General features: G+C 36.5%; 1 protein-coding gene and 1 long non-coding RNA gene across 2 annotated transcripts; one reads left to right on the top strand and one right to left on the bottom strand.

The window, feature by feature from the left end:
* Window positions 1-2,862: 2,862 nt before the first annotated feature.
* Window positions 2,863-5,233, bottom strand: LOC143391595 (uncharacterized). The gene is made up of 3 exons (XR_013090287.2): window positions 5,134-5,233; window positions 4,690-4,841; window positions 2,863-3,060 (listed from the first exon to the last, which is right to left on the bottom strand). It is a non-coding gene; the product is annotated as an uncharacterized LOC143391595 (long non-coding RNA).
* Window positions 5,234-5,343: 110 nt separating this feature from the next.
* Traf6 (TNF receptor associated factor 6) lies at window positions 5,344-26,066 on the top strand. Its single transcript, XM_076847063.2, has 7 exons — window positions 5,344-5,552; window positions 10,339-10,652; window positions 14,232-14,382; window positions 15,399-15,557; window positions 17,214-17,285; window positions 18,960-19,037; window positions 20,401-26,066. The coding sequence occupies exons 2-7, from the start codon at window positions 10,357-10,359 to the stop codon at window positions 21,235-21,237; spliced, it is 1,593 nt and encodes a 530-aa protein (XP_076703178.1). The 5' UTR covers window positions 5,344-5,552; window positions 10,339-10,356; the 3' UTR covers window positions 21,238-26,066.
* Window positions 26,067-27,288: the final 1,222 nt, after the last annotated feature.

Here is a 27,288-nt window from a genome sequence, read left to right as displayed (position 1 = left end):
CCAGATAGAAATCTTATAAGTTGCCATGTATCTTCAATGTCTGGTCTCTAAAAAGTTCATAAAGAGCAGAGACTTACATAAGCACGTACTCCAATATAGAAAATAAACTAACAATGAGGTAAGCATGACAAACGAGGCTATTGAAAGGACAAGTAGACACCCTTTTGCTTTATTTTTTAAGTTTTGGCTGATTTTTCTTAACAGTGATTTCCTGAAAATGTGTTTAGAAAGGAATATAACCAAATTCATAGGCATTGTTCTCTACAGTGAATTAACATGGCCCTTAGCTCTGTGGATTCTAACATTGATTTTATCTACACTGTGTACCTGTACACTATCTCAGCTCATAGGAAACACATAAGCAAACCAGAGGAAAGCAATCCATGTGCATTAGAACTATAATTCACAAGTAGATCACATACCCACCTCCTCTGATGGGCACATTCTTTTCCTCAAAGAAAGGAGTTAATTGGGTCAATTTATTATCTTAACATTGCTTGGTGAGCAGAGATGAAACTAGGAAAAAAATTGGTCCCAATGTAATGGAAATGTGCCTACCTTCCCGTCTGTCCCAAGTGAAAAACAAAGAAATTCCCTCCTTGATCCAAGAACAGGGAAAATTAGTATGGCCACAAAAAGCCTGTTCTTGTTTGGGATTTGGGCATGAGAGTAGGAAGGTACACTCTAAGACAACTCATTGCCATGAACAACTTGGAGATTTCTCTAGATCCTGATGGAGTCCCCATGATTTAATCCTGATGGTTTTATAAGAAAAGGGAGGGAGACCAGAATATTCCCGCCCCCCCAACACACACCCTGTCTTTTGCCATTCAGTACCATGTGCTGTCTTAGAATTCCACCAGCAAAAAAACCATCAGAATTTTGAGCTAAATAAACCCCTTCCCTTTATAAAGTTATCCAACCTCTGGTATTTTGTTATAGTAACAAAAGACTAATGCACAAGGCCATTCCAAAACTAAACTTCTGCCTCCTTTTGGCTAAAACTCTGCTCTCAGTCTGGATGGTTGAGTGATACAAACGCATAGCTCTAAAACCTGTTATTACTATCTGAAGTTTCCCCAGAAGCCTTCCTGTACACACCCATGTGTCCACGCCTCTTACCTACCCTCTTTGTCCCCCCACCCCTTCAATTCTCATCACTTCCACCCTCCTCTGCTCTGAGCATTTCGCCTCATTTTGGTGGAGGAGGAGGAGAGGGAGGAGGGCGTGGAGAAGCGAGAGGATAGTAGGAGCTGCCCTGAAACTTACTGTTCTTGGAGTTTTCCAAAACCATAGTATCCTATCGGGTAGCTCCCCTTCCATGTACTCCTTTGGCTTCATTTAACCACTGTTGTCAATTATGAAACCATTCAATATGTAATTACTTTTACAATTCAAAGATTAATGACACCAGGATGACTCCCAAACGCCTGCTTTTGAAAACAGATGGCTAGAGGGGAAATTTTGATCCAGGGTACCTCTTCCTCCAAACAGAAAGGACTTGGGAAATGCCTCACTGGATCTCTGACCTTTTTATAGGTTCCCTCATATCTAATTCCTCTTCTGATGAATGCATTCTTCCTTGGTCTGCAATTTTACCAAAGATTAACCTATTTACTACATCTTTGTTCTTCCTGCTTCTGGCATGGGTAAGATTCTGGCTCTGAAGTGCTTTTGATATGTACAACTGATTGTATCTTTTCTCAGAACCCACAGTCTCCCTGGGTGTTACCACCTCCTCAAGACTAAATGGGCACAAGCTCCTTCTGGAAAGCATCTATGTCTCCTTGGCGCCTTCTTTCCACTTCAGCTGCACCAACTTGATAGATCCTGACAAAGTAAGCTCATTTCAGCTTTATGGACTTCACAATCGCTGTTCCCTCTGCCTTGATCACTCTGCTTAAGGGTGTTGGCATGAAGAAACCATCATTGAGTTCAAATCTTTCCTTCCCAAAGAGGCTATCTCTAAATACTCTAAAAGGCACACTTTTGTCTCAGGATTTCTGAACTTCCAGACCTTTCCACGGCATTTGTTCACTATTTGACATTATCTCATTTGTTTATCATATGTTCTGTCTCTCCATGTCCCAGGAGGAACAAGTCTGGTTTATTTTATCCAGCACTATATCTCTTGGGCTGTACACATTCTGTGTGTGGCAATATGTTCTATTCATTATCTGTGACAGAAGAATAAATCATCCAGAATTTAAAAGCATAAGACAACAAATAATTAGTACCTCGCACCTTTTGTAGGTCAGGAATTCAGAAGCAGCTTAGCTGGTGATTCTAGCTGAGGATCTCTCATGAGGTAGCAGTTACCATATCAGCAGCTGCTGCAGTCATTTGAAGGCTTGATTGGAAGATCGCCTTCCAAGAGGGCACACTTATAGGGCTTTAGCAATCCTCTGGCTGTTGGCAGGAGGGCTCAGTTCCTCATCCAAAGGGATATTTAGGTATCCTCAGGACAGCACAGGGCTACCCTCAGAGTGAATAATTTAGAGAGAACAAGCCAATCTCTTCTACAACTTAACCTAGGAAGTCACATTATGACATTTCCACAACAGTCGGTTGATTAATGTATCAGCTCTATTCATTGTGGAGGGGGGATTATAAGTGGGCATAAATATGATCTTCAAGGCTGGCTACCACACACATATAATGGTTGGTCTATAAATATCTCTTGAACTAATGAACTGTGTCAATTTTATAATTCAACTCTTAGAAAGCCATCTCATTTATCCAAATGGGAAAAAAAATCTCTCACCCTCCCAACCCTACCCCCACAAATCTTTTAATGTGTGACCTGTTTCATTTTTCAAGCAGAATGTGAAAAACAGCAATCCAAGCATGATAAATTGTGGCTGTGTTTTGTACTTACTTTATTTACTCATAGAACACTTGAACCCAATATTTAAAAATTAGCAGCACTCCAGGAAACCGGAGCATTGTGGTTGTTAAACCAATATCAGGTAACTCTCCTAGTTAAAATATGCAATTCCTCCCATCCGTACAGTACTTCCTATTTTGGAAAGCATCTTCCCATATGGTCTCATTTGAGCTCTGAAAAGAAAGCAAGGTAGATTTTATTCCAACCTTATAGATGAGGACACTTGACCCGATTACAATTTTAATAAGAAGCAGAACCAGAAGTACAATTTTGGTATTCTGATTCCTAGTATGAGAAAAGACTTCAAGAGGGAACTCTGCATAATAAGTTGGGTTATGCTGCAGAAAAGAAAACCCAAATATCTCCAAGGCTTAAAGCAACACAGATTTGTTTCTGATCATATTAGTTCAAGGCAGACTGGTTGACCTTCCAAGGCTATCTCCCTCGATGCAGCAATTTAGTGCCCTTCTGCTTCCTTATTATTGCTGTCCCATGGTTTCTGTGGTTGAACACAAGGAACAGAGTATTGCAATGAAAATCAAATGTTTTGACCTATAAATGACAAACATTCATTCCACTGCCTGCTCATAGAGCAAGAACTTGTCTCATGACCCTGCCTGATTGAAAGCAGACAGAGAACTGAAGTTTCCTGTTGCCCAGGCCATGCCTGAATCCTAAGATACTTTTTTTTTACATGTAAGATGGTGAAAAAATAAATAGGATTTGTAGAAGTAGGAAAAGGCCCCTCAAGGACACTTGTGAAAACAGTGTAAAGAAATACACACAGAACATTTCATCTTTTTGAAAGCCTCATACTGGGTTGTTTCATATACATTTTTCTTGGTTGATCCTGTAGACATAATCATCCTTTTTATGATTTCGGAAACTGAAGCTCAGAAGGCTACTTAATTTGCTCTAGAGCTCACACTAAAAAGCAGAGGGAAGTTTGACTCCCTTGCTCTTCCTTTTCTCTATGTCCCAATTTCATATAACGATCTCTTCTATATCCCTTAAGGGATTTATTTTTATAAGGGAAGTTACTGGAGACAAACATACAGGGGCTGGCAATTCTACTGGCAATGTTTCATTTCTCAAACTGGGTGATGAACACATAATTTGTGTAACTCGTATTTTTTATAACAAATATTTTAAAATACATTCTTTTAAAAAAGGGGGCAACTGAGTCTGAGAAATAATCACAGATTGTTGTCTTGAAAAGATATGAATTTCTAATGAATATTGGCAGTCAAAAACCAGGAAATACAATATTGCTAATAGTTACTGAGCACATAGGATTTCCTAGATAATTTGAAATCATTTATTGACATATATTTACTTATTCCATACAACAGCCTTAATATTATCCTTAGGATAACCTATTAAATCCTGTGTTTTCAATTCCACAAAGATTTCAGTGAAATTGACACAGGGACATTGAAATAGGCTGGAGATCATAATCTAGCTCTTATAAATATTATATTAATATTATCATAATTGTATTCTTATTTTATAGGTATATTACATATTGAGAATTATGTTGTACATATATATTACATTATATAAGCTTTTATATGCATTCCATATTTGGGACAAAATGGGTTAATATGAGATGAGAAAATTGAAGCAAATGCAAATTGTTACTTAATCTAAAATCAGTTTATAAAGGGAAAAAGAAACTGAATTTGAGCAAGCATTCTAGTTTCAGGGTATGGACACATGACCACTACCCTGTAATACCTCCCCTAAGAGGTGGAAGAAGGATGAGCCAAATTTACAGTGATGGTTGAAAATCTTTTGCGTACCTCTTGCAACGTTCCAGTCACATTCCACAGTCGTTTGCGTCCAGTTAAACAGGGAGTTCAAAATAGCTTTCCCATGACTTGACAGAGAACAGGCTAGTGTAGTTGGCAGCAATTTCAAAGAAAAGTTCCATGCTTGGGTTGACTCCCCTAGACTACATCAAGGGGAAAGGTCATGTGATTAATAGAGTGCTCTACCTATTTGGAATACTACCTGGGCAAGGAAGGTGGAGTTGGGGAGGGATCAAATAATTTCCGAAGGCCAAGTGAACTAACCCAGTTGGGAGTTGGAAACCACCCCCCGCCCCAGAGAAGGACTTTGATAGAAGGCTACGAAAATATAGTTTGGGATATATTGCTTTCAGTGCTGCTCAACAAATCAGTTACTCCGAGACTGATAATTTACACCACCACCACCACAACCACCGCGCGCACACACACACACACCAGTTCCGAAATATGATGTAAGGAATTTCCAGAAGGGACAACCAAGCAAGAGGAAAGCGAAACCTGAGTGCTGCGGATTGACAGCTGGAGTTGCCCCGCGCCTGCGCAGCAGCTCGCGCCGTGGAGGACTGGCGCCAGGGGGCGCGCTCGCGATACTCCGACGCTCTGTCTACCCGCGCGTTCCACGACTCTCTTAGCCCTTAGCCGGCGGAGAAGGCGGAAGAAAGCGGCGTCAGAGGCTGGGGCTGGGGCTCCCGGCGGCCCGCGGACGCGGCGGCCTTCGGCCCTGGAGATTGGCCTGCGGGCCGTCCCGCCTCGGAGCGCTGCATCTGTCCTCTCTCCGCACCTAGGCAGAGCGGAGTTGGGCGGCGGGGCTGGAGCCCTGCCCTCCCTGTTCGACGGCCCAGAGAGCTCGAGCGGTGAGTCTGTTTCCGATGTCCGCTCCTGACGGTCGGGGCCTCACTTCTCGCAGATCGGGGAGACGCCCCCGGCCCCTTGCTCCTCACGGCTCGGGGACGCATCTCTCAAACCCCCCACACCCCTAGTTCCTCACGGATCGGAGACGCCTAACTCCAGTCCCCTGTCCCCTGGCTCCTCACGGGCAGGGGGCCTCTCCCCCAGCTCCCCATCCCCTTGGGGGACTCTTCTCCCAATCTCCCGTCCTCTTGCTCCCCACCGGTCGCAGACGCCTCTCTCCAGGCCCCCCTAGTCCCCAGTCCCCTTCTGGGAACCCTCCCCCGGGCCGCCAGTCTCCTGTCCCTCACTCCCCACGGGTCCGGGACGCCTCCCGTCCCCGCGCCTCCCCACCTCCTCGCCCTCGCTCCACTCCCAGGAGGGAACCCCAAGCCAACTTCCTCTGCCCTGCTTCCCCTCACCTCGCGTTTTTCCCTTCCCAGAAAAGGAAATTGCCTCTTGGATTTTCCCGTCCTTCAGAGATGTTACCAGCTTAAAATATTAAAGTTTTTTTTTTTTGTTTTTTTTGTTTTTTTTTTTTTAAATTCCCGGCGACTTCCTGTGTCACCATCATGGGAAATCTAGTCTTGGATTCCCTGTTAAACTCTATTAAGGTCCCAGGAAGCAAGTTAAAAAAAAAAAAGATTCAGATGACACGAATATTTCCTCCCCGCCCCTGCACTCCTTAGTTGTACGATTGTTCCAGGCTCTGGGTTGATAAAGCTGTTCCTAGTATTTGGCTTTAGGGGAACTCCAGCGAGAGTTAGGACTATCTTGAATGTGAACAGAAAGCACCTAAAGTACTAGCAGCTTGAATGTATAGTGTTTGTTTCTCCAAGAGCAGATTACTGTCTGTCTTGCTACACAGATCTAAAAAAAAAAAAAAAAAAAAAAAACCTTATAAAGAAATTCTGGTGGCCTTGTGAACTTGACTGCTGGCATTTTATCCATTCTCCTTTGATACCAGAGAAGATAGGGGGCTTTTCTAATTTTGAGGTTAGAAAAGTTAGAATCTCAAATGGGTTAAGGACATTGTGGCCTGTGACTCAAGGAAAGAATGTGTTTAAGGCATTGGTTGCCCATGTGATGATTACAAGGATCGGACTTTCAATCTCAGTGGACTGTGTTCATGACAATATTTCAGCAGAGTAACATGGGTACTTGGTAAATTTCTGGCAACTTGGACTGTGAATGAAATTGTCCAAATCCTTGCCTCTTGGAAAATAGTGTCCAAGAGGAGAGATGCAAGTTGAATTGGGATTAAAAATTTAAGAGCAATTGTTTTTGTATCATATTTTGGTCATTGCAGCACATTTCAACTCTGTATTTTAGAAATAAATTTTAAGGAGCTGGTAAATATTTCCTGTGTCTAAAGTTAGGAACAAATTGAAGGTAATTTGTTAGTATTTTCTTTTACATGGTTTTTACTTTATGAATACATAGCCATGTATGAATTTCATTTGACTTGTAATTGACTCATTCAGGTCATAACTTGTTGATTTATTTAGATACACACATTTCTCCCATTAGCATCTGTTCATCTCAGAGGAACAGGTTTTGGTGGATCACCCCTGTCCCTTTACCCCAAAACATGTAATAGTATTCTTTTTAGATTGTATATGCCCAAATACTAATAGGTGAATTTAAACCATGATTTATGAAAAGGGTAATTTCAATATGTATTCATTTTGCAGTTGAAATAAGTTGGCAAAGGTTAACATTCCACAGCATTTAATTAAGCAGTACTTAACCAAACTAGATTCCCAACTGCAAAAAGAGAATGGCAGTCAGGAAGCTCTTATCATACAAGTTAAGGAACATTTGAAACTTTGTTTCATCCTCCTCTAATCATTTACATAAAAACCACATAATAAGTAGAAAAGGAGCTGTAAAATACTTATTTTACAAAGGCATGTTAATTCATGCTTATGTTAGCGTATCTCAAGCCTGTTTTCATAATAGCTCAAGAAGTGGATCCTTGTGGTACAGAATGAGATTTAAAGGAATCTTAATGGAGTGTGATATTTTCTGTATATATGGCATATTATCTTCATTTCTACAGCAGACTCAAGTCACTTTTATAGTTTTAATTAAAAATAGCTATTCATTGTAGTTAAATTAGAAAAGTGGTTTTCATTTAGGTCATTGCAAAATATAAAAACTAAAGGAAAAAATATTTTAACTTGCCAAAGAGGAAATAAACATAAAAATATCAAAAGGCACTGAAAATACCATTTTTAGCCTAATTTTTACTTTGCAGTGTAGTTACATGAGACTATATACTGTAGATTAAGCTGGCAACTATCGGCAAAAGCTTATTTGTAAGATATAAAGCTTTTAAATCTGTTGCTTATTAAAGCATGGAACATAATGTGAAAGTAATTGGGTGTCATCCAGAGGTTTTAAGAATGTGCACTTTAATGTCTGCATTTCCACAGTGGCATTCCTTTTAAGGAATTGTGACTGATTAGACAGGTTTGCATTAGCTATAAAAGGAATGCATTAGCTATAAAATATAAAAGGTCTCTTCAAATCTAATGATCTTTGAGTCTTTTAAATTGGATAAGAAGAAGGTAGTATATAGACTTATCAATAAACTGAATTTTACTGATATACAAATGCTGATTCACAATAAGGGGGCTAGGGAAGAACAGAGTTCCTTTGGGTAGAGGGGTAAAAGATATAGAAAATGGGCTCTCATATATACTTTGTAAGAGTGAAAAATTAGAGAGTCTTCAATATCTTTCAGATAACCAACATTACCTATCAGAAAACTTCAAAAGTTAAATACCGTTTGACCCAATTTCTAGGAAATTTACCTAAGAAAGTAATTAGACACAATAGATATATGAGAAGGGAAATAACAAAGAATATACTCCTAGTGTGGCATAACTGTCATTTGTCCTCAAATCCGAATGGGCACAAAGGCGGCCTTCGACTCCATCTTAGGACTCATACATGATTAGTTCTGCCTTTTGCCAGCATCTTGCAGTCCTACCTTTCTTTCACTCTGAGCCTTCCCTAGGAGTACATATTAGAAATAATAAGGCTTTGAGAACTATTTTTAATTTTTCAAAAAATATTTCAAAAGTAAGTAAAACAAAATGCTAAGTTTCTTTGATAGTTCTTTGAAACTATCAACTCAGTGTAATAATGCTGGAGAGCTTGTGTGTGATAGTTATGGTCAACACCTCAGTTCAGTGTAATTAAAGAAAAGGGCAATAAATCTTAAATGCTATTTCATTGTCAAAACGCAGATAAACATGATGTAGTGCGAAGTGCACAGTTTCCAGGGTCAGGTAGGCTTGGGGTATGATCCAACTCTGTTACTTGCTAATTTGGTAATGTTGGGCAAATTACTTAACGTTTTAAAGCTTCATAGTTTCCGCCTTGATAAGTGGAGGCAATAAAATACTTCATAAAACCGTATGAAATAATAACACATGCATTTCTAGGCACAGTTCTAAGTGGTTTACACATAACACGTTTAATCTTAGCAATAACTTTCAGGTGGTTCCTATTGTTAATTCTATTTTACAAATGAGGAAATTGAAGCATGGAAAAGTTATATAACTTGCCCAAGTTGTACACCAAGTGATTGGAAGAAAAGAGTTCCTCTTCAGCCAGAATTGTGCCTTATCCTTTGTAGGTTCTCATCATATGGTACTTGAAATCTTAGAGGCAAATAAGGTGTTGGTACTGGTAAAAAGATTGAGGACTAGTGTCCTAACTCTCTGTGTAGCAAAATGATAGGCACAATTTTTGTATAAAAGTGAGATATTCGTGGGGATATTTGTCTACTATGTTGACTAGAGCTTGCATTCTGCTTCTAGAGCTTATCTGGCATATATTACCCTCAAGGGTAACTACCTAAAATAGACCTGGTTACATGAGCTGTGAATTACTTTTGGATATTAGCTTCTTATGTAAGTACCATAGCAGTTTAAAACTTGAAAGCTGCTCATGAAAGTGGTAAGTTTTCCATTGGCAAAGAAACCTCACTTGTTTTTCCAGTCATTAATAATGAAGCATAGTCACTTGATCTGACTGAAGGTAAGAGGACATAGACATACTTTTCTAAAAAATTCCATTCTTTCTACATAGTAGAAAACCCCTCACTCGAGCATTTGGAAATAGAGTTTTAAAATTTCATAGAATTTTGGATTTAGAAGAAGAAATCCAGATCCAAACATTAAATAAGTTTAAACGTGCCCTAAATTACACATCCAGTAGGGGTGCATGAATAGTTGATCTTTGTATACTGCTGTTCAATCACTGTCCTGCTAACCACACTATTCTCTTCAATTTAAGATACTTGAAGGAACTTCAACATGATTAAGGCCTTTAACAGATGCTTAATGAACACCTATTAATATGAATTGGCTTGTGCTAATGAAAATTAAACTTCTTAGTCACAGGAAATAGACATGTGCTGATAATATGATATAGGGGTATTACAATTGAAGTGATTTTCTTTTTTTAACCTGATATTTTCATTCAACTATGTTGTGAACTCCTTAAAGGACCCAGGCTTTGTGTACTACAAGTGCTTTACACAGATGATGATATATATTTTTTGAAGGAGAGAATCCGATAACTTAGAAATAGTAGTCATGAAGCAAAGCTCAAAGCACCTTAGGAGTTATTTTGTAAATAACATTAACATAGCTGATGTATATGAACTTGCATAGAGAAGCTATGAGATGTGTGTGTATGCATGTTAAGGCATTTTTTTCCTTGCTATTTTTGCAGGACAATTAACAAGTTACTATGAGTCTGTTAAATTGTGAAAACAGCTGTGGATCCAGCCAGTCTGAAAGTAACTGTTGTGCTGCCATGGCCAACTCCTGTAGCACTGCAATCAAAGATGACAGTGTGAGTGGAAGTGCCAGCACAGGAAATCTCTCCAGCTCCTTTATGGAAGAGATCCAGGGATATGACGTAGAGTTTGACCCACCTCTGGAAAGCAAGTATGAATGCCCTATCTGCCTGATGGCCTTACGGGAAGCAGTGCAAACACCATGTGGCCATAGGTTCTGCAAAGCCTGCATCATCAAATCCATAAGGTATGTGAACATAAGAAAGAATGGTACCCTATATCAGAACCAAAAGCAAAGAACAGTATTACATAGAACACAGGCCATCCCAAGAATCTTCTTACACATAAAAGGCTACTTAGGAATCTTCTTACACATAAAAGGCTACTTAGGAAAAAAAAAAGCAATGAACAGAAAATTGAGAGATTCGTATCCCACCTCCTACAGTGATGCAAAAAGTTAATTTCTGTTTCTTCCATTCCCCTGACCTTCAGATAAATAAGAAAGTAAATAGCTTAAAACTATTCTAATGTAGACTAGGGGATGACTGGATGCTTTTAAGATGTACTGTAAATTATGCTTAAGTATGATAATCTAAACCATATAAAGAATGCTGATTCTGTAAGTGATTGGTTATTCTGGTTTTAGCCATGTTAAATTTTTGTTTACCTGATTTCTCTCAGCAACTGTGAAGTAGCCAGTATTTTTTTTTGAGAGAGAGAGAATTTTTTAATATTCATTTTTTAGTTTTCGGTGGACACAACATCTTTATTTTATTTTTTAATATGGTGCTGAGTATTGAACCCAGTGCCCCATGTAAGCCAGGTGAGCGCACTACTGCTTGAGCCACATCCCCAGCCCATAACCAGTATTTTTAAAGCAAGTATTAACTGAAGGCTATGCCTTCATAATATGTCCATAATCTAATCCCTTCTTACTGCCTTACTGACACTACCTTTCTGAATCACCATCAGCTTTAACAGGTCTTCCTGCTTCTACTCTTGTCTTTTCCCTGTCTCATTATAGCACCCATAATGAACCTAGTAAAATAAGTTAGATGATGTCACCTCTGCTCAGAACATTGCGGCAGATACAGGGTAAAAGTCAAAGTCCTTAGAAGACCATGTATGATAGGCCCATGATTCATTTTCTTTCTCCTCTTTACTGTGCTCACTTTCCTTCCATTTATTTCTCCTTTGCCATTCATTGAACATGTCAAGCATGCTTCTTCCTTAGTGAGTTGCTTTAGCTGTTCTCTTTGCTTAGAACTTTCTTGCTATGGCTAACTCTTTAACTCTGTCCATTTGCCTGAAATACCATTCTCTCATAGGTTTGCTGGACACACTGTTTATGCCACATCATGCCTCTACCTACTTGTCTCCAACAATCCTGGTCTTCCTTCTTGGCCATACTTCTCATTCTTTTTACCTAAGCACTTTTACCATCTAAGACATCAGATAATTTAAGCATTTGTTATCTGCTTGCCCAATTGAAGGTAACCTCCTTGAGAGTAAAAGTTGACAGGTAAATGAGAATATCTTTAGGTGACTAAGGATTTTAATGCAGGACAAAAAAGGTGGAAGAGGAGATTTGTGTTCTTCAATAGATAGCCATCTAGTTATATTTCCTAAGTAGGTTAGTCCATCTCTGGCTATTAGACTCATAAATTTTTATTTCTCAAGTTCTATACCAGCTTTTCTATAAAATTTGAAATTAAGGTAACTATATCCATTCTCAGTACTTAGCTCAATTTAAGTTACATGGGAGTGTGTCTCTTTTCTCAATTTTAGAGGGTGGTGTATTGTCCAATGTTGAATTTATAAAATCTATTTAGAGTAGGTTTTCTCAGTCTTGACACTGTTGACATTTTGGGCCAGACAATTTTTGCTGTGGAAGAAGGTCCTGTTTGATGTGGGATATTTAGCTATATGCCTGATCTGTATCCACTGGATAGTAGTGTCCCCTCTTATCCAGCTGTGAGATGCACTGTCTCTTGTGGGCAAAATAGCCCCTGGTTGAGACCACTGGCTTGGGGTATATAGGATAACAGCTTTAAAACGGCCCAACCAGGGGCTGGGGCTGGGGCTCAGCGGTAGTGTACTTTCCTGGCATGTGTGAGGCACTGGGTTCAATTCTCAGTGCCACATACAAATAAATAAATAAATAAATAAAAATAAAGATCTTTCAACCATTAAAAAAAAAAAAAAAAAAAAACACTCAACCATTATTCTATTTATTAAGATTTTTAAATTTATACTGTACTTAGGTAAAAATGTTACCATATTTTGAATTGTTGATTTTCCTGTAGGTAGAAATGTGCAGTATTTTATCAGGTGCAACTCATGCCCAAGAAGGTAGCTAATCTTAAGCAGATTTTTAATAGCAGAATATTTATGAAAGTAGTGAGACAGTGGTCTAAAAGAAGGTAAAACCCACAGAAGGAAATGTGAGGTTTTCTCCTCCCCTGTTTCCCTCTAAACTAGAAGTGGCCACTTGGCTCCAATATTCTTAAAGGAACTGCTCTGAAATTCCTCATGGGGTATAGTCATTGAAGGAATCATAATGCATTTCAGTCTAATTTCATTTTCTTTTGGAATCCTTGCTAATATAGTGGATAAAGGTTTTCAATTTATTTTGTAAGGTTCATCTTAATTTTTTATTAGATAAGTTGCTTTAGGTTTGACGCATGTGTTTCAGTAAATTTATTCGTGGCCTCTTATGCTCTCAGAGTATATTCAATGGTACAATAATAACATTGTAAAATCCAAGAGAGGCTCCAAAAATTCAGCTGTCTTTCACCTTTATTCAAAGTCTCTTGACAACAGAACTTTTTTCCTAGTACAGCAACTAGCACTGTTGAGCATATAAAGGAATTCACCAAATGTTTGAGTGATTGATAAGGCTTCTGTGGCCTACTTGACCCATCACATTTTGTGATTGAGGATTGAGATATTCCAAAAAGTTAAAGGGGAATGACACTTAAACAAAACACAAAAACATTGGGAAGCAGGATATAGAGGTTCTTTAACTCTCTACTGCACTGCACCATGTATGTACAAATAAAGGAAATCTTTTGTTCCCTTCAGCTCAAATGTCATAGTGACTGATTTGGATTAAACCTTAAAGTGAGGCTTCATGAGGATATTGCTAATTGGTTATATTTTTGCTTATGACTTGAGCAGTATACCGAAGACATGTTTTAAGTATTGTGAACAGCATATTCCATTTTACAAGTATACTCTATAGGTGTTGACAGAACAGAGGCCAGCCAAACTGTCAAAATTTGCATTCTTAACTTGACTTCATTTTATGCCATTAAAATATTTTTATTCAATTAATTATTCTGATTATTTAGCTGGAATTTGTCCCACAGTCTACCTGTACTTTGGAAGCTAGTTTGGCTTTTGATTACCTATCAATAGCTAGTTTGTCAATGGTAGAGTGCTTGCTTAGCATGTACAAGGCCCTGGATTTGATCTCTAGTACTGCAAAATAATAATACTTATTTTATAAAATAATAGTTAATAAGCTGTCCATAAGAGAACTTTTCAAATCCAGGCATGGGAGTTTATGCCTGTAATCCCAGCTGAGTGGAAGCCTGAGACAGAAAAATCAGAAGTTCAAGGCCAGCCTGGGCAGTTTAGTGAGACCTTCTCTCTAGGTAAAGGAGTCTGAGGATATAGCTCAGTGGTAGAGTGCTTGCCTAACATTCATGAAGCCCTAGGTTCAATCCCCCAGTACAGCCAAAAGTGAATTAAAGGAATTAAAGTTAGTTTTTCTAATGTGAATGTTTAAATCTACTAGTTGTATGTATCTTGTTTCTTTTAGGGATGCAGGTCACAAATGTCCAGTTGACAATGAAATACTGCTGGAAAATCAACTCTTTCCTGACAATTTTGCAAAACGAGAGATTCTTTCTCTTACGGTAAAGTGTCCAAATGAAGGTTGTTTGCACAAAATGGAACTGAGGCATCTCGAGGTATTAAACTTATTTTCTAGCTGTTAGCATGTATGCAAGTCAGTTTCTAGAGTAGGAACTTTGTTGTGTTTATCTGTATTGCCAGTACCTACCATATAATAATTGGTTAAATTCTTGCCAAGTTCTTACTAATCCTTTGAAGCAGAAACCAGAAATTTTTTATTCTGTAATTAAAAAAAAAAAAAAAAAACTGCAAGTTTTTTGGTTAAATTTTGCACCAAATGAAATGCTTCTATAGTTTCAGATTAACTGAAGCAATCAGATAATAAAAGAATTTACTTTTAAATTCAAATAAATCAATTATTTTTAAATTAGTTCAATTTAGTTACACATAATTTTTTTTAATATTTATTTTTTATTTATAGGTGGACTCGATATCTTTTTATTTAATTTTTATGTGGTGCTGAGGAACGGACCTGGTTCCTTCCGCATGGTAGGCGAGCGCTCTACCTCTGAGCCACAACCCTAGCCCTACACATAATATTAGGATTCATTTTGACATAATTATACAAGCATGGAATATAATTTGTTCTAATTCAGTACTTCCCCTTTTTCTTCCCTCTTTCTGTTTCTTACCTCTGCTTTACTGATCTTTCTCATATAAAATAAATAAATTCTTAGCTTGCAGATTTTTATCAAAAATTATTCTTAATGTTCTGTTTGAAGTTAAATGTTTAAAACAGATTTGCATCCTGCCCCCTTTTACTTAGCACTTTTTGAAGGAGTAGCCCTTTTAAAATTACTAAATTGCTAATCTAGAAATCCTCTTTTCCCTAATTGAATGTATGAACTTGAGAATTCACATTCCCTTTATAAACATTCAGCCCACACCATCATTTGAAAAAAACTCATTAAGTCCTTCATATTGTGAATGTTTCTGTGGTTTATGTTGGATTATATAGGTTCAGTAGCCAGCTATATAAAAGAGAATGGTATATTCTTAGAAGAAATTATCTTTAAAAAAATTCTTCAGGAATAGCAAATAGTAATCAATTATTTTTTTTCCTATATTACAGGATCATCAAGCACATTGTGAGTTTGCTCTTATGAATTGTCCACAATGCCAGCGTGCCTTCCAAAAATGCCAATTTAATATTCACATCCTTAAGGATTGTCCGAGGAGACAGGTTTCTTGTGTAAACTGTGCTGTATCCATGGCATTTGAAGACAAAGAGGCATGTACTAATTTGGATTTGTTAATTCCACTACTTCTTTTTTTCTTTTTTTGTTTTGTTTTGTTTTTAATAGCCAAAACTAGATTATCCGTATATTTGACCAAGAACATTAAAAAGGATCACAAAATTAAACAGTCTTTAATTAATTAAATTCTTATAGAAAACTCAGTCACAGAGCAAGTACTTAGTTGTCTTCCCCCTGTTTTTGAGGATTGAGAACTCCCAATATTCTTTGGAGAATAAGCAATAATTTTGTTGAATGTTGCCAATAGTCAGAGCATCCATTTACACAAACCGGTAGTTCCTATTGCACATATTAACTCCACTACTTCTTAAAACAATTTTTTAAGTGTATGTCTGAGGGAGGTAGCAATAGACTAGGATACAATTACAACTCGGTCTATTCTATCAATTTTTAGAAAATTGATTTTTAAGGAAGAAATGAAAGTTAGATAAATCATTATTAATATGTATGGAGTTTATATTTACATGTCTTTCTTAGAAAACATTATTTATGCTAGTTACTACTATTGTAGATCTGCAAGTGACAAGTCACTAGAAAAGGCTTATGCTATTTGACTGTTCATTTTTATGTATTTTGATGACCATTCTGATTGTAGACAAACAAGTAGAATGGCTACTATATAAGACTATATAAATTATTTTACAAAAGAAAAAGAAGTTATTCTACAACTATTATGAAGAATAAATTAAATTTCACAAGTGTGTTCCATAGCTGATAACCCAGTGTGTTATTTTATTCACTTTCAGTATGTGTGTTATTTCAATTAAAAAGTTCACTTTTAAAAAGAAATTTCACTGCGCCTGACAACATCATGATAACAGGGCAGTTTTTTTTTTTTTTTCTTTTGGAAACTAGATTAAATAGTTTTATATTATGTTGTCAATATCAAAATCAACACTGAAATCCTAATTCTTGATCCCTATCCTTTATATTATTGAAATAACCTACTTATAACTTTTATGTTCTTTTATAACTAATACTTAGTTCCTTAAACTTCAGTTCTTATAAATTTGTGTTATAATTTTTCTTACTTCCCTTAGCAGATCAAGTATATTATACTTAGTTGAAATATTCCCAAAAAAGTCAGCTAATTTGCTAAAAATGTAGAAGTCTCAGTCATATTTTGAGCGAATTGACATTTCCTTCCAAAACCTGAGTAAATTAGATGAAGTTAACCTGAAAGTTTTAATTATTCTTCAACACATCACCTAAATTAAAATCATTGTATTCTAGAAAACAAGGCTCACCCTTCTGAGGTACTAGAGCCTCATGCCCTGATAATGCATTTGTTCTTTAACGGCACTGACAAGAATTTTAATTAAATGGTCATGCTGCTGCTAAAAACTTGAAAGATTGCCTTTTATAGCATTGGTAGATGATATCCAACTAGTTATAGATAGTCTGCCTTGGGTTAAAAGGAAGTACTACCATATTCTTTGAAAGAGCTGGAATGATGAATGAAACTCATTATACTAGTAAAAGGGATAAGTATCCTTTATATATGTTTTGCACATTTTTGCTTTATACAAATTAATGTCCTTAATTTGTGCATAGTGGAAAAAAAATCACTTTTTACAAAAATTTTTTCAAATTTTCTCATGCTTTTCTTGTATTTCTCTGATAACATTCAGATACATGACCAGAACTGTCCTTTGGCAAATGTCATCTGTGAATACTGCAATACCATGCTCATCAGAGAACAGGTATAATAATTCTGTTTCATAAACTAGTATTTCCATAATAGCTTAAAGAAGTGTTATTTTTTTAATTGATAATTTAAATCAGTAAGGCAAAATCAGTATGCATTGTAGAAGTATTAGAATTGTGCAGAAATTTTTCATTTTTCACATGAATTAATGTAATTGGGCCAGGGGGTATGGCTTAATGACAGAGTGCTTGCCTAACATGCAAGTTGATGGATTCAATCCCTAGCACCACCCCCAAATTAATAAACACTTCCAAAAGAGTAAAACATTCAGTACTTCTAAAGTGCCAAAAATTCCTAGGTCGTTAACATAATAGCAAGGGTCCACATTTAAAGAAAGAAATGCATATATACACACTGAAATGAGGATCATAGTTATCCAGGGACTGGCTGAAAGAATAAGTGAGAATAATGAAACAAAAGAAAGCAAATCCTGTTTGGTAGCAGAACATTTATTCATAGCCCCCGAAGCATATAGGAAGATTTTTAAATTTTCAGAATTTATGGCCCCTCTGTTCAGTTGTTCATGAGGCCACTAATGGAGTATCATCAGATTTAGCAGTTATAATAGAAAAGTATATATTTTGATTATTAATAAAGAAAATTCCATCTGATTGCTATTTTCTGACATTCGGAGAGTTTACCCACAAAATATTAATATTAGTCACTAAACATATTTGCCCATGAAATCTGTGTACCCAGAGATCATTGTTGATTAACTTACAAAGTAGAAGCAGGCAAGACCTTGATTAAATTTTTCCATTTGTCTGTTAATTGAGTCCCTTAGTTTCTTTTTAAGAAAACTAGTTCAAAGGTGTTAAACATCATTTTGCTTTTGAAGTCCCACCTCCCTGGTTTTCCTCTTTGCTCTCTTTTAATATTGAAAGAAACCGTGTAGCACATTTAAAACTCAGCAAAAATAAAATTAAATGTAAGAAAATATTTTATAGTAAGAAGCATCAGAAAACCTAGGATTTGATCCTGGCTGTGTCATTAATTAGCCCTTTTATCTAAACTATAGCAAAACTGAAATTTCTAAAGAAAATTTGACACTACTTTTAAAAATATTATTCTGTAATGGATCATGTTCTAAAGAATATGTCTTTTGAGTCCCCAAATTTAAGACTTTCTTTAGAGCTTTTAACAGTGTGCTTTTACTTTCTAACATCTGAGTCCTTCAGTATAGCTAGGATATGCCCAGGTTAACAAAATGTAAGAAATGTATGAAAGGTGATCATGAGGGAATTAACGGGTCTAGTCAGTGACTTTAATGTGTGCAGTTCCTTGGTCCTTAGTATGGCCTAGACCACATAGAGTCTTAGTTTGCAGTTGTAGTTGTCAGAAGGTGGTTTTTTCTTGGAAGTGCCACTAGAGGGTGCCAATTCCCAACAATAGGAATAAAATGCCTTTTATGAAGTGAATTTTAGTGAATTTGTAGGGTGTGTTGTATTATGAGATGTTGATATTTTATTTCTCTCTGACTTTTTGAAGTATTTTTGTTTTAATCTTTGTGGACTACAGGGTTCTATAACATTTTAACTCTTCCATTATGACCCAAAGGCAATACATAGTTTTGTTTAGGTGAAACAAATTTCTTTTTAAATGTAATCTCATTCAGCTAGAACATCCTCTGCAGGGAAAAACAGTTTTCAGCCTTTGTTTTGATTTTCAGATGCCTAATCATTATGATCTAGACTGTCCAACGGCCCCAATCCCATGTTCTTTCAGTACTTTCGGTTGCCATGAAAAAGTAAGTTTTCTTTTTCCTTTGAATTCTTAAATATAAATCAGAAATATTCAGTTATGTAGTCTAGTGGACAGTCTCAACAGGAATGTACATGTTTATAAAACAGCATGATAAATTATATAATAAAGCTAAGTACTGATGCTGTGAACAGAAGCAAAAGCACACTTACCAATGCTTAAAGCATTTAGACAGACATGAAAAAAACGTGATGTTTGGGCTAAATCTTGACAGAATTAAAAAAAAAAAAATTTGTTCAAGAAGACAAGAGAAACAAAAGTGAGTGTAGTGAACAGTACTAGAAATAGGTGAACCAGACAAGAAGAAAGTATTGTTATGGTCTCCCAGAGTAGCTTTGAGACTATTGATCAGGAATATTGGATTTCTAACATAAATCACAGTTTATGAAAAGCCATTCTTTGGAGAGTGCAATTATACTTTGGCTTTTCTGTATGTTTGTTTATTTATTTATTTATTTATTTATAATAAACATACATTTAATAATTGAAAAGATAAAGTAAAATGGTATTTGGTATGATTATATTTTGTGGAAAAGTTCTGTATTCATGTACATGAAGAAAAGGACTTGAAAATACATCAAAATATTAAGTTAGGGAGATATATATAACATTTTCTTTCTAATCTATATTTTCTATGGTATACACAGTTTCTTATAATAACAATTTTTGTATCATAAATGTTTTTCATACAACAGGATGTTTTTAATGATCTTAGAATAATAGTATGGAGACAGCAAAGATTCCAGTTGGCAGTAGATTCGTATTACAAATAAGGAATTGGGGACATTACAGTAGACTGCCATGATTAAATTTTAAAGGAAAGAGGAGAAAATGCTGTGAACTAGAAGAAGACATAAAATCAATAGCGAGGTTCATCTAGTTTTCCTAATGGGAAAGATTTTAATAATTATATTCTGAGGGAAGGGGTTAGAGGAAGAGAACATTTGGAGATAAAGGAGAAAGGGGATGACTTAGTAAAATCTCTGAGGTGTTAAAAAGGGCTGGGTGTCCATTAGAGCACAGGTGGAACATTCATCTTGGATAAGAGGAGAGTCATCTCTTGAGTCAGTAGAGGAGGGTAGGTATGGATACTGACATTTTTGTAGTTGGGATGAAGATTTAGCCAAGTGTGTTCATCAGGTAGTCTCAGTTTTTTAGTGCACTCAGAGCAGCGTTCATCTCATTAAGAATCTGGTGAAGGCAAAGGATCCTCTACTTCCCTCTACAACTTTGTAGAGGATGCAGGGAAATATTGACACTATGTAAAAGCCTCTTATTTGTCTTGGCCAGGTCCTTTCCTAGTCTTTAACAGTGTCTGTTCCCACCTAAGGCTTGTGTTTGGTTTTTAGATGCAAAGGAATCACTTGGCTCGCCACCTGCAAGAGAATACCCAGTTACACATGAGAATGTTGGCCCAGGCTGTTCATAGTTTAAATCTTGCTTTCGATGCTGCCTCTCCATCCCAGATGCCTTCTGGGTATCGCCCAGAAATTGAAAATTTCCAGGAAATCATTCAACAGTTAGAGGGTCGCCTTGTAAGACAGGACCATCAAATCCGGGAGCTGACTGCTAAAATGGAAACTCAGAGTATGTATGTAAGCGATCTCAAACGGACTATTAGAACCCTTGAAGACAAAGTTGCTGAAATTGAAGCACAACAATGCAATGGGATTTATATTTGGAAGATTGGTAACTTTGGGATGCACTTGAAATCGCAAGAAGAGGAGAAACCTGTGGTCATTCATAGTCCTGGATTCTACACAGGCAAACCTGGATATAAATTGTGTATGCGTCTGCATCTTCAATTACCAACTGCTCAGCGTTGTGCAAACTACATCTCACTCTTTGTCCACACAATGCAAGGAGAGTATGATAGCCACCTGCCTTGGCCCTTCCAAGGTACAATACGCCTTACGATTCTGGATCAGTCTGAAGCACCTATAAGGCAAAACCATGAAGAAATAATGGATGCCAAACCAGAGCTGCTTGCCTTCCAGCGGCCCACAATCGCCAGGAACCCGAAAGGTTTTGGCTATGTAACTTTTATGCACCTGGAAGCCCTAAGACAGAGAACCTTCATTAAGGATGATACGTTATTAGTGCGTTGTGAAGTCTCTACCCGCTTTGACATGGGTGGGCTTCGGAAGGAGGGTTTTCAGCCACGAAGTACAGATGCAGGGGTGTAGCATCCCCCTCATTTGTTTAAAACAGCAAACTGTATGGAAAAAACAGTGCCTTCCCTTGCCTTGTTCTCAATAATATGCAAACAAAAACGCAGCAGGAAAGATGTAATACCCACCAGTGAATGTTGTTAGAGAGGTTGCTTCTCACTTTTTCCTGTTACAAATATCGGAGGCAGTTTTTTTTAGGGATCTACACCTTCCATGCTTTTTCAGAAATGTTATATCTAAAGTGCCTGTGGCATGCAGCAGCTGTTTTATCAATGAGTATACCTCTTTGTTGTACTTTCATGGGCATTTACTCCAGTGTCTTATTGTCACCAAGCCCAGAGTTGAGTGTGGAAGTTCAAACCTTTTAATAATAATGAACTTTACTTTAAAACTTCAGCTTATTTTTATATTATTGTACATAATATATTAAATGTGAGAATCACTACTACCTTGTGCTAGTGCCAGTATGAAGAGTTGTTGCACTAGAGTGAAGTTCTCATTTTATTTGACTTCTTATAGATTTCAGAGGATTTGAAGCATAATCCCTGGAAAGCTTAAGTTCTCATGTTAACTAAGAATATTCAGGGACTAGTTTAACCCTGAATATAACCTTACTTTTTTAGTATAAACATGTCATCTGTGAATAAAACCTGTTGAAGTGTTTAATTCTGCATTGCTTATATATTTCCTATTACCACAAAGTGGTAGCTTCTCCAGAGTTTATGCTGAGAACCATATGGACACCAACTGCTCAGCATTAAGCTGTATACCTCTTTTAGTCTGTTTAGTGCGGAGTGAATGCAAAGCCCTGCACAAGGCTTCTGTGGTTTATATACACAAAATCCCAGCATAAGTAAAAGTGATTCAATTAGTCAACCATTATGACAGTTCAGATTGGTGGTGATAGAAGCTGTATGAGCCAGAAATTTTCAGCCCTTTTCAGTACCCTCTGATTTAGTTTAATTAAATGGAATGAAATTAACTTCCTACAAAAAAGCAACATTTTTTTAAACGAGATCATAGGAGGTATGTGAATAGTCACTAAACCAAGGTTGGAAGTCATAATGGTAGTATCACAAGTTAACTTAAGTCCAACAGCCCACTGCAGGTTCTGAGGGGGCATCCTATGGTATGTATTGAAGTGACTAATAGGGAGAGGTGATGTTTATACTATTATATATTTGTTATAAAATTATACGTATAAGAAGTGGAATCTAGTTCTCAGGGAATCCTAAAACTGAAATGAGTGCTTATAAGAATCTAAGAAGATTCATCCACTCTTGTTTTATACAAGATTGAAGTTTCTGGTAAAGAGAGAGGGTATTGGTCTCTAAGAGGTCAGATCAGAGGCCCCCCCAGCCGGCATTCAAGATCTGCCTTAATTTCAAGAGGAAGCAGAATGCTTGTCTGTGGAGAGGAGTCTGGTTTTCAGTTCACAGAAAAACAGCAAGTGTCACTATGATCTTTCCCTTTGTTTTTGTCAACCCTCTCTCCCTGCCCCACCCCATCTTTGAGCTTTTGCTCTGTGGAGTTTGTTATAGAGTGAAAATAAAGGTCAAGTAAAGACCTTGTTCGGTATGATGTGAGTACCACAAGCTCATAGCTAGTGACCAGTTTATTGCCTAAGTGGTTTGTATCTCTTTCCAACCAGTTTCTGAGAATATTTGTAGCACCACCTCTAGGTTGAAAAACAAGTGCTACTGGTGTTCCTGTGATTGTTTTTCAGTGAATAAATAATTATCAAGTTCCATTTTTAAAGTAAGCAGCAATCATTTTTTGTATTTGCTTAGAAAAAACCTGAAAGAAGTAAACATTTTTGATGGCTTATTTTCTTTCTGCATTCTTAGATTTTTTTTTTTTTTTTTACATTTTCTAAATGAATGTACTTTTATCAGAGAAGAAAATTAAGTTGCCACAAAGCATCACACCCCCCCGCCCCGCCGCTTTTAAAAAAGGAAATGATATTTAAAAGCTTCCTGGTCAAATTTCTATTAAAAGCAAGTCTGTGCATTAAATACTAAGAAGAGTCATTTCCTGCTTGGTTATGGTTTTTTTTTTTTTTTTTTCTCTCAGGAGTCTTAAAAACAAGTTTTTTGCTAACTTAAACTTTTCTTAGCTTCAAGTTTCCCATCTATAAAATTAGTTGAACTAGATGCTTCTAAGGTCCAATCATAAAATTCTGTCTTTAAGAAATTAAGTTCTAAACAACAGAATATTGATAATACTTAAGTAAGGATTATACCAGTAGAAAATTGCTTTAATTTTTTTCTTTGCTGAGATTAATATTGTATTTCAATTTAGTGTCTGTCGACTAAGTCATATCTTAATTAAAATGAACATTTTGGCATTTTATATCAAACGAGTTAACTTATGCTAGTAATTCATTGTAAATGCAGAGTAGAAATAATCATCAATTTGTCATTCAACTAGAATTCTCAAGTCTCAACTCAGAATCAAATCAATGACAGCTTTTACCTAAAAAACTGGGTTCAGGGGCTGGGGTTGTGGCTCAGTGGTACAGCATTTGCCTAGCATGTGTGAGGCACTGGGTTCAATTCGAAGCACCACATATGAATAAATAAAATAAAGGTCCATTGACAACTAAAATAATATTTTTAAAAACTGGGTTCATCTTTATAATTTATGAATCTCCTACCCCACTCAAACACTGGTTTCATCCAGTTGGTCTACAAGCATTTGGGCTGTGCATTTATATTTTTGTGAATTGTCTTTTAACATATTCATTTTTTTGGCATTATTCTGGGTCATTGCTAAATTTTTTTTTAAAGTCATTTCCTCTTTGTTCAGAGATGTCCAGCCCAATGTTGGATGAAATTAGCTCCAAGTCAAACATTTTACTATTAGAAAATAAGTCTGGATGCTGACTGATAGTTTAGTAGTTTATTACTATCCTTTGGCTATTGTAGCAATGACAGCTTCTGGCTCTCCTACAATATGCTTCAACTTTTATTTGGGGGATGAATAATAGAAGAAAGTGAAATAGTAGTTTTTACCCGAATGTTGGACAAGTAGATATAGGATGATCTCTAGCAATTAATTTTTTGTGACTAGTATAATACTATGTTTTCCATTACTGTTTTTTTACCAGTAAGTTTCAGGTAAACTAAGAACATTCCCATGAATTATGAATGCAGTTAAAATTCTTAGAGCAGAGCAAATGCTTGCCATTCTTTTATCCAAGGAGTGGACCAAAAAACGTTTTTAATTATTTGAGAGATTTTTCTAACTTAAGACTTTGAAGTACTTTTCTTTGATTTGGTTACTAATATAGCTCTTTACCTCAACTAAATTCTCCTAATTATACCATCAGGTATTTTTTGGATTTGAGTGTGTGTGTGTGTGTGTGTGTGTGTGCGCGCACACACACACACACACACACACACACACCTAGTTCCCTAAAAGCCTTAAAGAAATGAAAAAAGGAACAACAAATACTCATTTCCTTTGAAATATTCTTTTTAAATTCCTAGGTTTAGATTCACATGATAAGCTACAGTTAGTTTCACAGTTGCTATCATGTGTGTAGAATGGGTTGGCATTTCCAGATTCCTAATATTCAGAAAGGTGATCATTTGAAACCAAACTGACTAGATGTCAACAGGTTCTAACACTCTTTTACAGCCTTCACTTTGAGTCAAGGACAGACACTTGGAAGAAGATGTCTAGTTTCACAAAATTTCACCTGTTTCTTTATGTTTTAAGGCTTCACTTGCTGAAAATTCAGATTATTATAAAATAAAACTGAAAAATAATTCTTGATGGGGAAGATGTTCTGTGGAATGAGATGTGGTGCTCCTTTTCCCATCAAAATGCTTTCTCAGCAGGACACTAGGCCTGCCTTTTAAGACAGGGAAGGAGGTCAGGCATGCTTCTCTGCTCTGGAGATTTGCAGCTCTGCAAATAGTTCCGTCCTCCCAGGAAAATTACCAAAGCAACAGTAACCACAGTTCACTGTCCTGGTACCCAGAAGAAGGTAAAGTATATATATATATATATATATATATATATATATATATATATATATATATAGGACATGGACATCGTTCTGGTCAGTGCTGAGTCCCCTGTACTTAGCACAGTGCCTGGCACTTAACACACACTCAAATATGTAATAGCATTCAGTGAAAGCAAGGGTGGAAGATCAGATAACCAGTTTGGTAGCCTGTTTGTCATGAAAGCCGTAGGTGGTAAAGCACAGATGTTACTTTTTCAGTTTTTTCCTCCCAGTACTCGATTATGAAATTTTTTAAACATGCAGAAATGTTTAAAACTTAGTGAACATCAACCACCTAGACTCTACGATGACATTTTGTTACATTTGCTTTATCATTTAATAAACATTGCTTTTAATGAGACTTCAAGTTTGGTTTCTCTTAAAAATTCTCAGTCCTAAAATAATTGAACAACTTTAATCAAGTTAAATTCTTTGGGAAAACTTGTGATATGTGTGTTGTAACTGGAATTGTAGTCCTTACTTTAAGCTAATTTTATACTTCTGTATGACTATTATGCTGAATTTTAATCTTATTTATTTGGCCTGAAGGGGTATTTGTGCAGACTATTCTAATGTTCTTTTCACACTTGATAAATTATCCAATTAATTTCTCTGGTGAGAACATACTTTGGGGTCCATTTGCTTATACAAATTTCCAGGATTATGTTCCTGGGGAGCTGTAGGGGCTGTGTAATTTATCATATAAACCCTAATTTAGGAGCTAAGAGACACTTTCTCCTGACTGAGCATGGACAAATCAGTTTTCTTTGTTTTTATTATGGTTTATTTACCTATAAAGTGAGAACTTGAACTTGAAATTTAGGTATTATGTAATGGGTAACATTTATTAATGTTGAAATCAATTTTTAAAGAGACTTTATATGAGTACAGGAAAGCTAACAATTCTGTAACTGTATAACAAACTACAAAAATGAATCTGACTTTTGAAAAAAATTGGGACATCCAGTGGTCAAAGTGTCTTATCTGAAAGCCTTCCGTTGTTTAGAAATCATCTTCCCATGAAATATGTGAATTTCCTAATCCATTTGGAAAACATGTGCTTTACAGGAGGGAGTGAATGTAAAGATGGGGATGGTGATAGTAATCACAGAAAAACTGAAATTCAGTGTTCAATTTAAGAATAGCTTGTTTTGAAGGAACAGAGGAAGAGAATTATCCAGATTCGGTGCAACACCCACCCCTGTACTGCCCCTAACTTTACCAGGAATGGCACCTGAAACAAGCCCTATTCCTACCCACAGCTTTGCCTCAGATGTCTTCCTCAGGTCAGTATGGTTGAATTGATAAGAGTGACCCGTTCCCTCCAAACCCATGTCATGAAGGTAGATTCACCTTTATCTCACAAAGGCACCTAGAGTTTTGACTTTAGATTGTGTCTTAGTATTTGCAAAGATATGATCTAACCAATGTTCCTGGAATGTCATCTTATTGAATATGAATTTAGAAGAAAACAAATACCTACTCCTTCTTCTCTGTTGTTATTCCCATACCAGCCTGTATATTGCACCAATATCTTTTTTAAATTTTTTTGATATTTTGATTTTTTTATACCTTTATTTTATTTATTTATTTTTATGTGATGCTGAGGATAGAACCCAGTGCCTCACGCATGCTAGGCGAGTGCTCTACCAATCAATCCCAGACCCATACCTTTTTGAAAGTACTTTTAATGAAAATGAAATATAGAGCTTGGATTGTGTCTCAGTGGTACTACAACACTTGCCTAGTATGTGTGAGACACCACTTTCAATCCCCAGCACCACATAATAATGAATAAAGTAAAGGTATTGTGTCCATCTACAACTAAAAAAGTAATAAAATTTTAAAATGAATTATATATTAAAATAGAAGCAATATTCCAGGTGGTTTTTAATAACTATCAATTTTTGCTTCAGTATTGTTCTGTTTGGGGATTGCAATTCACTCTGTTGGGAAGAAAGAATAATGCCAGGCACGGGTTTTCAATCAAAATAAAAAAATAAAACTAGTATTTTTTTTCTTCAAGAAATGGTAAATGAGGACTCATTCTA

Source organism: Callospermophilus lateralis, chromosome 2 (assembly GCF_048772815.1).
Source record: "Callospermophilus lateralis isolate mCalLat2 chromosome 2, mCalLat2.hap1, whole genome shotgun sequence".
Taxonomy (NCBI): Eukaryota; Metazoa; Chordata; class Mammalia; order Rodentia; family Sciuridae; genus Callospermophilus; species Callospermophilus lateralis.
This window is presented reverse-complemented; position numbering and strand designations above follow the sequence as displayed.

Bases quoted from the DNA above. Each gene is read 5' to 3' on its own strand.
- Traf6 (XM_076847063.2), top strand. From the start codon at position 10,357: ATGAGTCTGTTAAATTGTGAAAACAGCTGTGGATCCAGCCAGTCTGAA. The intron at 14,383-15,398 runs GTATTAAACTTA...CCTATATTACAG, and splicing joins TGGAACTGAGGCATCTCGAG to GATCATCAAGCACATTGTGA. The intron at 19,038-20,400 runs GTAAGTTTTCTT...TTTGGTTTTTAG, and splicing joins CTTTCGGTTGCCATGAAAAA to ATGCAAAGGAATCACTTGGC.